The sequence below is a fragment of the Chiloscyllium plagiosum genome, unplaced genomic scaffold, assembly GCF_037043375.1.
Source record: "Chiloscyllium plagiosum isolate Xiang-an unplaced genomic scaffold, Cpla_swu_hap1 HiC_scaffold_30, whole genome shotgun sequence".
Taxonomy (NCBI): domain Eukaryota; kingdom Metazoa; phylum Chordata; class Chondrichthyes; order Orectolobiformes; family Hemiscylliidae; genus Chiloscyllium; species Chiloscyllium plagiosum.
The window spans coordinates 12,416,200-12,428,281 of record NW_028270168.1 but is presented as its reverse complement, the minus strand read 5'-3'; the positions used below and the strand labels follow the sequence as shown (position 1 = coordinate 12,428,281).

Below are 12,082 nucleotides of genomic sequence, written 5' to 3'. Positions count from 1 at the left end.
TCCTCTCAACTGTTCAATTTTCTCCAGTCTTATACCCCCAAAGCATCGGGTTGTGTCATTGGCTTTTAAGATTGTCAATATACTCAATTCAAATTGGATTGGAGTTTGATATTTTTTGGGGTATGATTTAAACTGACCAAATTTGAATTTGTGTTTTTGTCTCACAGCAACTCAGCAAGTACTGTTTGTTCTGAATCAAATGTTGCTTTGTAAATTCTCCAGCACTTGGTGTACTTGCCAAGTCCTTCACTCTCTTAAAGGTATACCCACATCTTCATAATACCTCTAGGAAAATTTGGATTTATGTGGAATTTTTAATGTTATAAAACCACTGGAGCATTAGTAAATAAAAACCAAATTCAATGTATTTTCTTTTAAAAACATTTAAAAGATTTATCAAACAGATACTGTTGTTTGTCCTACCACTGCCAAAGCACTTTAGGGTCTGCTTTAGTGAACAAGTTGTATCTCTGGTGAGAGTATGCTTTTGATAACTCTCTCCTTTTCAGTTCTGACTGTTCTTGACTATTTCCTGTTTCTGTGTTTATAACTTATTCAGCATAAACTGAATTTGGTTCTGGACAAATCTGTTTTAAGTGTGCCAATCATTCAAGATTAAGTGTCAATATTTTTCTCTATCCAGATATTATGACATAATTTTAACTTCATACGTCTGTTTTAACTTCTTTCAGATTTGCACTTTACTTTGACTGTTTGAGCACTTTACTCTGCTTTTAATTTTCTGACCAGTGTTAACCTTTTTAAATACAGGAAGCTGGAAGTGAGAATATTGTTGTTCCCCCTGGTAGCTATGTAAAGGTGGCTGGCCATCTCCGATCATTCCAGGTATACACATTATTGATTGCTTCTTATATTTTACCAAATTAGCATTTTCATATTTAGTATTATTTATAAAAAGCTATATTTCCCCCAGTGTTTTTTGTTTAATGCACAAATTAAATGGAGTGGTATTCTGTTAAAATATAAAGCCATGTTTATTTATATAACTAATTGGCAGGGAAAATATGCTATCTGAAATATTTTCCCTGATTAACAATTTAGTGCTTTTTTTAAATAAGTGCTAATCAATTATTTTTTTTTTAAGTTGCTTTGTGTATACCATGCCATCAGGAACTATCCAGTGTGGCAGTTTATAGAACTGTTAAGTTGAACGTGTCCCTGATTTTCTTATTTCTGAACATTGGGCATTCACTATGTCCAGAGAAAAGAACTAAGCTGATGAGGGAACAACTAATGTATGTAGATAATTAAAAAATTAATGGAATAGTCATTTATAGATTTTTGGCAGATTCTGCTTTTGAAGTTTTAAGCAAAACAAATCTTGTCGGTCTTTTGTATCTATTAAAATAGAACAATTACATGTTATCTGTAACTCTTCAGCTTTTTGTTACACTAATAATTTATTTACTGATTCACTTGTAATTTTTGATTCTGCATGAAAGTCAATTCTAATCTTGAACTTGACTGTTACTTTAAATTGTTAGAACAAGAAGAGTTTGGTAGCTTTTAAAATCATGGTTTTGGAAGACATGAATGAGTTAACATCTCACATGTTGGAGGTGGTGCAGGCTCACTTGCTGCTAAACAAACCACAGGTGAGTATAAAGCTAAATACTTGGAACAATGTTCTGATAGGATTCAGCTAATGTGTGTTTCAAGATTAGAAATTGTGCTGCATTGCATAACTGTACAAGAGCTGAAAATGTGTTGCTGGAAAAGCGCAGCAGGTCAGGCAGCATCCAGGGAACAGGAGAATCGACGTTTCGGGCATAAGCCCTTCTTCAGGAATGGCTGAAGAAGGGCTTATGCCCGAAACGTCAATTCTCCTGTTCCCTGGATGCTGCCTGACCTGCGCTTTTCCAGCAACACATTTTCAGCCCCGTAACTGTACAAGAGTCCAGCTAGAAAAGGACAGCAACTGTTAAAAATATTCGAGTGGTAGAGATGTACAGCATGGAAACAGATCTTTCGGTCCACCTCGTCCATGCCGACCAGATATCCAAATCTAATCTAGTCCCACTTGCCAGCACCCGTCCCATATCCCTCCAAACCCTTCCTATTCATATATCCATCCAGATGCCTTTAAAATATTGCAATTGTATCAGCCTTCACCACTTCCTCTGGCAGCTCATTAGTAATTGGAGATAGAAGCAGAATGCCATCGATGTAGCAGCCGGTTAAGAATGTTGAAAGGGGAGAATATTTGTCGTCATGCTGGAGGGGTGGTGGACTCAGGGCTCCTGACAAAAGTGGATCATTAGTGTGATAGAATGTTCACCACTTGCCTGGATGAGTGCAGCTGTAAGAGCATTCAAGCTCTGCACCATCCAGGTCACAGCTGCCCCCTTGGTTAGCACTAAATTCATTGTTGTAAACATTCACTCCTTCCCATGCTGGCACTCAGTGGTGGCAGTGTGCTCTATCTAAATGATGCACTAGCAACTTGTCAAGGCTCCCATGAAAGCACCTTCCAAACGCACAACATCATCTAGATAGAAGGGCAAAGGCAGTAGGAGCATGGAAGTGTTGCAATATGCAAGATTCCCTTCCAAGTCTCTCACTGTCCTGACTTGAGACTATATTGCCATTCCTTCAAAGTTGCTAGTCCAAAAGTGCTGCAAAACCCTTCTGAACAACACTGCATGTATCTATCCTAGGGTGCAACAGTGGCTGAATGGTTAGCACTGCTGCCTCATAGCACCAGGTACCCGGGTTTGATTCCAGCCTCTGGTAACTGTCTGTGTGGAGTTTGCACATTCTCCCAGTGTCTGTATGGGTTTTCTCTGCTGCTCCGGTTTCCTCCCACAATCCAAAGCCGTGCAGGTTAGGTGAATTGGCCGTATTAATTTGCACGTAGTGTTCAGGGATGTATAGCTTAAGTGCATTAGTCAGGGGTAAATATTGGGTAAGGGAATAGGACTGGATGGGTTACTCCTTTTGGAGGGTCGGTGAGGACTAGTTGGGCCGAAAGGGCCTGTTTCTACTCTGCATTCTGTTCTTTTCCCCTTCCCATCCCCCAGCAGTTCAAGAAGATGGCTCACAACCCTCCAAGGCCATTTAGGATGGACAACAAGTGCTCACTTTGCTAGCAGCATCCAATAACTGTGAATGACAAATAAAATCCGTATCTGCGGGTGAAGTGGAAATCTATGGAAGAGCTGCGGCATGGACATTAGCAAAAGCTAATTGGTCATAAGTTGCTCACTCTGAGCTTCATTGTTTCTGAATAATTTTCACAATCGTTAAAATTAAAGGAATTTTCATGTCAACCAAGATTAAAACTTTACACCGCTTACCTAGGAAAAGTCGTTATTAATCTAATGAAGCAGTACAGAGGAACTTCGGTTATCCGAATATCAATTGTCCAAAGGAGATCTTGAGGTCATGATAGAAACATTACATCAGAGATATTTCAACCCTCATCGAATCTTTTGGTTCCAATGATTAAAAATGATCTCGGCTCAGTGAAATTCTGCCGAGAACAGTCCTCTACATTGATGGGAGTCCAGGCACCATCTCCAAATGACTGACCTCCTGCCCACTCCTTCCCCGTACTTTCCCAGGAGTTCTACATAGGGGTGAGCCCTAACATCCCCTTCCCCAGATATTCTCTAACATTGTCCTGAACAGGGCAGTGGTGGAACTTGTCAAAAGGTTGTCTGTCTGTGTGTGCACGTGCTATTTGGAGACTTAACCCACAAAGGCAGCAGCAGTCTTACTGTTAGTGTCCACACCGGCTGCCCCACAGGGGGAGGTGGCTGCCAGGGCTGGGGGTGCTGGATGGGTTGGAGGTTGGGCGCGAGGGCGGTGCTGGATGGGTTTGGGTGTGGTGGGGGGGCCATGCTGGATGGGGTTGGGGAGCAGGTGGGGGCCACTGTTGGGCAGGGGCTCTTGCGTGTTGTGATGCAGTCTCCTCTCCTGAATGGGGAGCAGACTTAACAGAAAACCCTGAGTCCCAGAGGAGAGGCATTGAATCGATCTAATCGAATAATGAGTTATCCGAACGAAATAGTGCCCACCCATCTCGTTCGGATAATTGAGGTTCCTCTGTATTCTGGAGTTTCACTTCTATAATTTCTTCCTCAGCTTGTACCTGGAGGATCTCTAGCTTTGCACACCCCAATGCGAAATGAAGGTACAATGGGATTATATGGTGGTGGTAATGATGCATTGATGAATGGACTAACAAGTCAACAAAGTCAGGTAAAACACACTGGGAAAGAATTGTGCAATTGTCTCATCTGAAGTTTATTATATTGGGGTTAAAAGAAAAGCAATAGTTTATCTCTCTCTAATTGCAATGTTAAGTTAGTAGAATGCATTCTACTTTTGACACTTTTTCATTCGAACCTAATTCTATTTAGTGTGCTGGTTTGATTTGAGAGATGGAATATGATATGTTAATTGATACAAATTGAATTTAAATTTTGCTAATGATCCTTATAGCAAAGGTCCTCCGTATTATTGATGTCAGTCTTGAGCCAATTGGATTTTTTCCACATGATATCAAGAAATGGTTGAGGACACTGGATACTGCAAAGGCTTTGGACCAAGATTACATTCTTCCCGCAACAGTTTTTCTTCAGAACTTGGTTCACCTCGAACCAAATTGTTCCAACACACCTACACCGACAATTGACCCAACAACATGGAAAATTACCCAGCTATGTCCTGTATGCACAAAGTAGCGTAAATCCAACCTGGGCAACCACCAACCATCAGTTTACTGGAGATCATCAGTAATGGAAAGTGTCATCAGCAGTGCTGTCAAGCAACACCTGTTAAATAATGCCAAATTTGGTTTCTGCCAGGACCTCACTATTGCCTTGGTGCAAAAGAGCTGAATTCAAAAAATAAAGTGAGTCACAATCCTTGCTATCAAAGCTACGTATGACAGTGTGACAACAAGACCTTTAACAAAACTGGAATAAATGTGGACCTAGGGGTGAGAGGGAGCTCTCTGATAGTTGGAGTCATATCTGGCATATGGGAAGATGGAGGTTGTTGGAGGTCAGTCATTTCAGCTCCAAGACATCTCTGTAGGAATTCCTCCAGCTAATGTCCTTGACCCAACCATCAGCTGCTTTATCAAGGAACTCCCTTCCATCATGAGGTCAGAAGTGGAGATGTTTAGTGATTCTACTGCTCATATACTGAGGCAGTCCATGTCGAAATGCAACAGGACTTGGGCAATATATATAGGTTGGACTGAAAAGTGGTAAGTAACACTTGTGCCACCCAGTACTAGGCAATTATCATTCCAGTGAGAAGATCTGACAACTACCCTTGATTTTTAATGGTGTGACCATCATTGAATTGACCACTAGTAATACTTGGGGATACCATTGACCAGAATCTGCACTGCCAGGCTACAAGAGCTAGTCAGGGGCTAGAATGTTGCTACAAGTAATTCCTCTGAATCCTCCGCTTTTACACCATTGACAAAGTAGAAGTCAGGAGTGTAATGGAATACTCCCCACTTGTCTTGGTGAGTGCAGCTCCAACAACACTTGAAACTTGACACCATCCAGGTCATAGAGGTACACAGCACAGATATCAGGCCCTGCAGCCCAACCTGTCCATGCCAACCAGGTTTCCTCTACTTCATTGGTCTCATTTGCCAGGGTAAAGCAGCCCACTTGATTAGCACCACTCCTTCAAACGTCCACTCCTCTACCACTGACATTCAGTAGCATGTGTGCTATCTGCAAGATGCACTGCAAACCTTCTCCAAAGATCCTTAGCACTTTTTCCAAGACTGCTACCATCTGGCTAGATGGGAGTACCAGGTACATGAGGATACCATCTTTAAGTTCCACCCAAGCCACACACCACCCAGACTTGGAAATATATCCCCATTCTTTCAATCATTGAGTCATAGAGATGTATAGCACAAAAACGGACACTTTGGTCTAACATGTCCATACCGAACAGAGATCCTTAACTAATCTCATCCCATTTGCCAGCACTCGGCCCATATCCATCTAAACCCTTCCTATTCATATACCCATCCAGATGCCTTTTAAATGCTGTAATTGTACCAGTCACCACCACTTCTTCCTCTGGCAGCTCATTCCATACATGCACCATGCTCTGTCAACAAGTTGCCCTTTAAGTCCCTTTTTATATCTTTTCCCCTCTATGCTTCCAATTCTGGACTTTTTTTTTCTCCCACCCCCACCAAACCCAGGGAAAAAGACCTCTATTTATCCTATCCGTGCTCCCCATGATTTTATAAACCTCTACAAGGTCACCCCTCAGCCTCTGACTTTCCAGGGAAAACAGCCCCAGTCTATTCAGCCTCTCCCTGTAACTCATCCTCCAACCCTGGCAACATCCTTGAGAATCTTTTCTGAACTCTTTCAAGTTTCACAATATCCTTCCAGTAGGAGGGGGACCACAATTGTGTGCAATATTCTAAAAGTGGTGTTACCAATGACCTGTACTGCAACATGACCTCCCAACTCCTTTACTCAATGCTTGACCAATAAAGGAAAGCATACAAAACAACTGCTTCCCTATCCTTATTTATATTGCTACCCTTATTTCATCAAAATGAATCTCCACGCACTGGTCTTTGATAAATGTAGTTTGTCACCATCCTACACAGTCTTCTAAATTTCTGCGTCATGTTAATTGCAAACATTAAAATTTATTGCCAAAATTCATCCAGGCCATTAGCAGATATTAAAAAGAGCAACTGTACAAAAATAAAGTACTGCAGATGCTGGAAATCTGAAATAAAACTGAAAATGCTGAAATATCATGAATATTCAACAGATTTGGCAGCAACCACAGATGGAGAAAGAGTTATTGTTTCAGATCTGTGACTTTGATCAAATGTGCTACATGGTCATTAATGGTAGTCACTTATGAACCTTTTGAAAATTAAATCACTGGGTCAAAATCTTGAATTCCCTTCCTAAGGACATTGTGGTCTACCTACAACACACGATCTGCAGCAGTTTGAGGTCAGCTCACCACCTTCTCAAGGGCAAGACAGGATGAGCAATAAATGCTAGCCCAGCCAATGATGCCTACATTCTGCAAGTGGATAAAGTTAGGTCACATGGAATCTAAGAAGAGGTAACCAACTGGATACAAAATTGGCTTGATGGTCAGAGAGGATGGTGGAAGAGGTTTATTTTTCAGATTGGAGAGCTGGAACCAGCAGTGTGCTGTAAGGATTGGTGCGGGGTTTACTACTGATCATATTCGTATGATTTTGGTTGAGAATATCAGGTATGATTAGTAAGTTTGTGAACAAATCCAAAATTGGTGGTATAGTGGACAGTGAAGGAGGTTATCTAAGAGTACAATGGGATCTTGATCAGCTCTGTCACTGCCGAGGAATGGCAGGTGGAATTTAATTCAGATAAATGTGAGGTATTACATTTTGGTAAGTGAACTAGGACATAACTTGGAGTTATTGGAAGGACCTTGGGAATGCTCTCAAATAGAGATGTAAGAGTGCAGGTTCGGAAAGTGGTGTTCTGGGTAGCCAGGGTAAAGAAGATAGTTTTTGGCATGCTTGCCTTCATTTGATCAGAGCATTGCGTATAGGAGTTGGAATGTCATGCTACAGCTGTACAAAACATTGGTACGGTCACATTTGGAGTACTGCATGCAATCCTAGTCACTCTGCTGTAGGAGGGATATTAATAAATTTGGAAGGGTGTAAAAAAGATTTCCAAGGATTTTGCTGAAACTGAAAGGTTTGAGTTATAAGCAGAGGCTTGGGACTTTCCTCACTGAAGCATATGCGGCTGAGGGGTGATCATAATGGATGTTTATAAAATTGAGGGGTATGGATATGGTAAATAGCTGTGGTCTTTTTCCCAGGGTAGGAGAGTGCAGAACTAAACGATATAGATTTAAGGTGAGAGCGGAAAGATTCAAAAGATAACTGAGTGGCAACTTCTGTACAGTGTGGTGGGTATATGGTAACGAGCTACTGGAGGAAGTGGTAGAGGTGGGTACAATTAGAACATTTTAAAAGACACTTAAAAGACATTTGAACAGGTAAATGGATAGGAAAGATTTAAAGGGATATGGGCCAAATGCTGGCAAAAGGGACCAGTGAAGTTAAGAAAATTTATTTGTCACAGACAAGTTGGGCTGAAGGGTCTTATTTTCGTGCTGTGTACGTCTATGATTAAGTGAATTAAAAATGTTAATTCAGATAGCCGTGGACAATGTCAACCCAGTTCGTGGTGGACCCCATTGTTGGAAGGGAATTCTCATTACTGCAGGAACCTATTGTCACAATAATATCCAGTGTGATCAGTCAATGTGATTGTTGTAGTGATTATGGTCACGAGAGGGTGCTTTACCATTTATCTTCAGTGTAGTCCGGGATTTCACATAAGCCCCTCTTCCTTATTTTGAAATGATTCAAATCTTAAACCTCCTTTCATAGCTTGACTATATTTTTTAATGCTGTTAAATCCCAAAGACCCAATTGGAGGTGACATGGAAAAGCTTGTATTGCATCAAATCTTAAACAAAAGTGCCCGATATTGTGGGGGCAAAAAAGGGCAATAGTTTGTTTTATGGGAAGCTTTGTAAAAGGTAGAAGCAAACTTTATCATTTGAAAATTGAAACTGCCGACTTATTGTCTGGTAATACAGAACATGAGTATTGTGGGGGATGGGAATGTTGGGAGAAGACATTTTAAGAAAATAATTCACCTATACTTAGGACAAATCATAAACTGGTATTCTTAAATGTAAAAGCCAGCATTTCTTTGTTTGCTATTAGAATCATAGTCCTACATCATGCAGACGGACACTTTGGTCCAACCAGTCCATGCTAACCATGTTCCCAAACTAAACTAGTCCCACCTGCCTGTACTTTACCCATATTATGTCAAACCTTTCCTATTCGTGAAGTTATTAAAATGTCTTTTAAACATTGTAACTATATCTGCATTCACCACTTTCAATGGCAATTCAGTCCACACAAGCTACCATTTCTAAAACAAAAAGGTTGCCCCTCATCTCTTTTTAAATTTTTCTCCCCTTATTTTATTTTTAAAAGCCCCCTATTTTTGAACTCCCCCACCCTAGGGAAAAGATCATTGACATTCACCTTATCTATGTCCCTCATTTTATAAATCTCAATAAGGTCATTGCTAAATTCCTATGTTGCAGTGAAAAAATGTCCCATTCTTTACAGTCTATTTCTATATTTCAAGCCCTCCATTCCTGACAGCATCCTGGTAAACTGAAGTCCATTCAGAAAAGGTTTAACGGTTTGTGGTAGTTGCCAGCTGACCAACTGTATTTCCCATCCTGTCCACCCTTGACAAAGTGGTGGTCAGCTGCCACCTTGTAACTGCTGAGATTAATTTGTGTTGGTATCCTCACAATGCTGTTATGGAAGGAGTTCCAAATTCTTGACTCCGTGACACTGAGATTCCTGAAGAAGAGCTCGTGCCTGAAACGTCGATTCTCCTGCTCCTTGGATGCTGCCTGACCTGCTGTGCTTTTCCAGCAACACCATTTTCAGCCAGTGACACTGAACCCAACTAATGATGCTAAATTATCAGCATTATTCTTTACACACACAAATTATCAAGCAAATAACTATCCAATTGATAATGGATATTGTTTCAAGTTCTACTAGTATAGTCTGGTTGGGTGCACACAGTCAGTACATTGCCTATTGCAGTAACCAAGGACACATGTTGTCTCTTAAGATCTACCACTCTTTGGGGCTTCGATAAACCTGGCATCACATCTGCACTAAAATTCATACACCAGATTACTCATCTGGATGATAAGCAGGATATATTTTTACTTGAACATTCCATTTGTTGTGTGCATAATTTGTGTTGATACTGAGCAACTAAATGAAACAGCTAGTTTCACCTGTAGTCCACATGGGTGACATACCTTCCGCTTCTAAAATAATCTCAAGTAATCTGGGCATGTTTCATGACTAAATGTGAGATTGTCTTGGAGCTGTTTGAGTTTGTGTGGTCATGTAATAAGACATTCTCTGAATAGGGCATTCGTGCTATCCTGAAACATGGCCTTGATGTGCCCGACTTAATGCTTATGTAATGAACAAATATTGTGCCCTCCTATTTACGAAGTTGGTGAACCTTGGGAATCTCAAAGTATATACTAACCGGCAAAGCTAAGTTTGTGACACAGTGGTAGAGAGCCCAGTAGCTAATTTCTCAACCAGGACATTGAGAAAAGAGAGATAATTTGACTATCCTTTCAAATGTGTGGAGTCCCTTTTATGAAGTTTAAACTAAGTCTGGCAGATAATCACTAATCATTGTTAACCAGTGTGTTCCACATGGCATTGTTTCCAAGTTCATTTGCCAAACAATCAGCCCTCTCTTATCATGCATTATAAAGTGTAGTTTTCCTCTTGAATTGCTAGCTGAAACTTAACAAAATGTCTTGTCTTTGTCAGTATAACTAACTTTCGTTTATGATAGCTAAAACAAAGCCTTACTTTCAGGTATTGAATTTGATTCGCAACTGTCGAGAACAGGAAGGCATGAGCATTGACTACATGAGGAAAACATTGAAGAATATGAACATCGTTGCAATCAAGTTAGTGTTACTTTTAGCTGGCTATTGTGTGTTAAATTAAATATTCAAAGTCTTACGATTACAATTTTGTTTCCATATAGGCAAGCAGTAGAATTTCTGAGCAATGAAGGGCACATCTATTCTACAGTGGATGAGGATCATTTCAGGTCAACAGATGCTGAATAATTGAGTAATAAAGTGATGTGATAAAATTCTGAATCATTCTACAACCTGTAGAATCTATCATCGAGTAGTAAAATGTAAATAACCAATTTTAACATGAAGGGATGAGTGCCTCTATGTTCTACTTGGATTTTCACATTGATTGCAAACTTCTGCATTTTTGGTTTTGTAAATTTGCACTTTTTTTGTATCATGATCAAAAATAAACTCTTTGATCTTAATGGTAGTTTCCTCTATGCTGTTGAAGTGTAGAAGCTCTCTCTTGCGCGCTCTCTCTCACGTGCGCTCTCTCTCTATCTCTGTGAATAGAGGGAATGATACTAATATTTGAATTAACATTGAAGTCTTGACTAAACTGGCATCCTAATACAGAACAATAAATATTTGTAAATTGTAATGATGTCAAGTGTAATAAACTTGGGATTTTGTTAAACTTCTATAAAATCCAAATAGTGCAGTGGATTGATTTTAAGACATTGTTTTCTGAGTAAGTTCTTGAATTGTTGAATGTGATGCATTGTTGAACTTTGCAAATGCACTTTTCTAAATCTGGCCTATGATAGATTTTGTTTGTCTTGTCCACCAGATTGAGATGGGTAAATCATAAAGAGCATTGAGAAAAGTAAATTTCAGATTTTAAATACAAGTGCAGATCTGAATTGGATGCAAACAACTCCAAATTATATTCATTCTGGTTGTTCTTGGATTACAACATGAACGTCAGGATCCTGGTGGCATCTTGCTTAGAAGTTTAGCAGTTTACTTTTTTTCATTTGTTTTTTGAGAATTATTTAGAATTATGACAACAGGAAGAATCAGAGTAATATGTGATTTCATTTGTACTCTATATTACTAATGATGAGCAGTAAATCATTGTGATATATCAGTAGTAAATAGAGTCATAGAGATGTACAGCATGGAAACAGACTCTTCGGTCCAACCCGTCCATGCCGACCAGATATCCCAACCCAATCTAGTTCCACCTGCCAGCTTCCGGCCCATATTCCTCCAAACCTTTCCTATTTATATACCCATCCAACTGCCTCTTAAATGTTGCAATTGTACCAGTCTCCACCATGTCCTCTGGTAGCTCATTCCATACATGTACCACCCTCTGCGTGAAAAAATTGCCCCTTAGGTCCCTCTTATATCTTTCCCCTCTCATCCTAAATCTATGCCCTCTAGTTCTGGGCTCCCCGACCCCAGGGAAAAGTCTTTGTCTATTTATCTTATTCGTGCCCCTCATAATTTTGTAAACCTGTATAAGGTCACCCCTCAGCTTCCGATGCTCAGGGGAAACAGCCCCAGCCTGTTCAGCCTCTCC

The 12,082-nt window shown here is 40.2% G+C and overlaps 1 protein-coding gene across 1 annotated transcript in view; it reads left to right on the top strand.

Moving 5' to 3' along the window:
• The window catches only part of rpa2 (replication protein A2), a 31,231-nt gene extending 20,252 nt beyond the window's left edge, over nt 1-10,979 (top strand). The window contains exons 5-9 of the mRNA XM_087976740.1: nt 772-846; nt 1,506-1,616; nt 4,108-4,224; nt 10,502-10,596; nt 10,677-10,979. Of these exons, the coding sequence (XP_087832866.1) occupies nt 772-846; nt 1,506-1,616; nt 4,108-4,224; nt 10,502-10,596; nt 10,677-10,761 (483 nt within the window). The 3' untranslated portion in view covers nt 10,762-10,979. The remainder of the gene's footprint in view (nt 1-771; nt 847-1,505; nt 1,617-4,107; nt 4,225-10,501; nt 10,597-10,676) is intronic.
• Nucleotides 10,980-12,082: the final 1,103 nt, after the last annotated feature.